Source organism: Propithecus coquereli, unplaced genomic scaffold (genome assembly GCF_000956105.1).
Source record: "Propithecus coquereli isolate 6110/MARCELLA unplaced genomic scaffold, Pcoq_1.0 Scaffold279, whole genome shotgun sequence".
NCBI lineage: Eukaryota > Metazoa > Chordata > Mammalia > Primates > Indriidae > Propithecus > Propithecus coquereli.
The window spans coordinates 1,382,551-1,385,089 of record NW_012148385.1 but is presented as its reverse complement, the minus strand read 5'-3'; the positions used below and the strand labels follow the sequence as shown (position 1 = coordinate 1,385,089).

Below are 2,539 nucleotides of genomic sequence, written 5' to 3'. Positions count from 1 at the left end.
GTCAAGGGTATACGAGTAGCTGTGCTCCCCTGCTAGAACCCCCAAACAAGCTTTCAAAAGCAACTACAAACGATGGTTAACTTTTTGGGGGATGGGTGGAAACTGAGAGATGGGTATATGATAGGATGCAGTATTTGTATTCTACACCTTCTTATACTTGTATGTTGAACAATATGAATGTATTACATATTTTCAAAAACATTAAAACAAACCTCACTCAGTCCCAAATTTCTACTCACCTGTATCAATCTACCACTTTAGGCACATGGCAGAGAAGAATGAAAGTAATGATATCCCCTACCTGTACCAATAAACACAAAGTACAATCAAAAGAAAATCCCCAGAAAATATTTTCAATGAATGTTTCGGTTTATAAAAAGGTAAGTGAAATTCAATTTCACAGAGAACATATAATGTTTGGATTGCAAAACCTTTCTGTGTGATTATACATTGACAGCACAACATACAAAAATAGCTTGACATACAAAAATGCAGCTGTGATCCAGCAAATGGCACCAAATTTAGAACAATTTTATTATTTAACATAATACCAATGTATATACATTACCCTCCCAAATAAGAAACAATTTGATTCCAAAGTTTAAAATGTAGTTTCCAAAATGAATTCTTATTGTAAATTTGAAGAAAGAAAGAAAGCCCTGAAAATTATACAAACTTAATTTTGATCCTTGACTAAAATATGCACCCTGTACCAATCACCTTTCTCATACAAAAATGTATATTATAAATAAAACTTTCAAAAAAAGATTTTGGATGTTTTATTGCACATCATACAGAACGTTTACCACTATCTGAAAGGCTTTTAGCCCTTTATTGTATTAGCTGTTTACAATATCTACTGAAACTTGGGTGAAAACAATCCTCTGCAGATATTAGTATATCTAGGATCATATATGATGTTTACCAGAAACAGGAACATCTACTCTTATTGGACTGCTTCTGTCACTTCTGTTTCCTACTGTCTAAAAATAATTACAGGAGATCTAAACAGATTAAAAGTCCTGTTCAAATGTCAGTTTTCTTTTTTTCAAACAGAAACCACATGTAGAGGGGTTTTACTTAGTCATATACTCCTACTCCCTCCTAGGACCAGCCCTTCTTGAAACATACATGTTAAAAGATCAGACTACAGGGTTCCTAATAAAGCTGTCCATCATTAACAGTTATTGTTTTGGTCTCAACATTTTCAAACTTTCTTAGCGGTTGTTAAACCAGCACAAACCAGCCAGAATGGAATGGCCTTAAAAGGTTCCCTAGTAAGTTTTCATACCATCTAGCACAGTGCCTAGCACACAGTAGGCATTGAATAAATATTTGATGAATGAATGTACTATCTTTTAAGACCACTTCCTACATTTATATGTATTAATGATTTATGAGTAATATGTTGACTTAGGGTACACAGATCTAACATGATGACTAAACAAAGAACACATATGACATGAAAATAGATACTGTTAGTTTCTACAATCCTGCTCCAGGACAGAACATGTATTTGAAAGGTTAAAACTATTCCAATAATAAAAATTGATTAGTCAAATATTTTTATTTCATCAAAGGACTCTAACAGTTAGCCTTTGGCAATTCCCAAACATATCATGAACCCCAAACAAAACAAAACCAAATTGCACTATTACACAGAAACAAGTCCATGAAAGTAGAGAGGACACGCTAGTTAAGGGACAGCAACTTCAAGGAGACGGTTGTTTTTTCGTTTGCATGTTGGGACACTCCCATTTTTCTGGTTGCCCTGAATAAACTTCACACACACTTTGTCTTGTCTGAACTGTACCAGGAACCTAGGAGAAAAGAATAAAACAAATTAAAGAAAATTATGCACAAAATAGCTAGTGATTACAGTAACACTAGCTTTTGTATTTTAATGGATATTGATCTTGACAAGTACAGGCTGAGCATCCCTAACCTAATCCAAAAATCCAAAATCCAAAATTTTTTGAGCACCACCATGAAGCTCAAAGAAAATGCTTGCTGGAGCGTGTTGGATTTCAGATTTTTGGGCTGATGCTGAACCAGTAAGTATAATGCAAATATAGTTGTGTGCTGCATAAAGACATTTTGATCAACTATGGACCTCACATACAATGGTGGTCTCATAAGATTATAATGGAGCTGAAAAATTCCTATCACTTATTGACTTTGCAGCTATCCCAATGTTGTAGAGCAATAAACTACTCACGTTTGTGGTGATGCTGGTGTAAATAAACCTCCTTTGCTGCCAGTCATATAAAAATATAGCATATACAATTATGTACAGTACATAATACTTGACAATGATAATGAACGACTATGTTATTGGTTTTTGTATTTACTATACTATACTTTTGTCATTTTGGAGTATACTCCTTCTACTTATTAAAAAAAAAAGTTAACTGTAAAATAGGCTCAGGCAGGTCCTACAGGAGGTATTCCAGAAGAAGGCATTGTCATCATAGGAGATGAAAGCTCCATATGTGTTACTGGCCCTGAAGACCTTCCAGCGGGACAGGATATGGAGGAG

At 34.5% G+C, this 2,539-nt stretch overlaps 1 protein-coding gene across 1 annotated transcript in view; it reads right to left on the bottom strand.

Annotated features, from left to right (window-relative positions):
- Nucleotides 1–510: 510 nt before the first annotated feature.
- MYO1B (myosin IB) overlaps nt 511–2,539 on the bottom strand; it is a 150,977-nt gene continuing 148,948 nt past the window's right edge. The window contains exon 30 of the mRNA XM_012647923.1: nt 511–1,820. Coding sequence (XP_012503377.1) covers nt 1,697–1,820 — 124 coding nt within the window. The 3' untranslated portion in view covers nt 511–1,696. The remainder of the gene's footprint in view (nt 1,821–2,539) is intronic.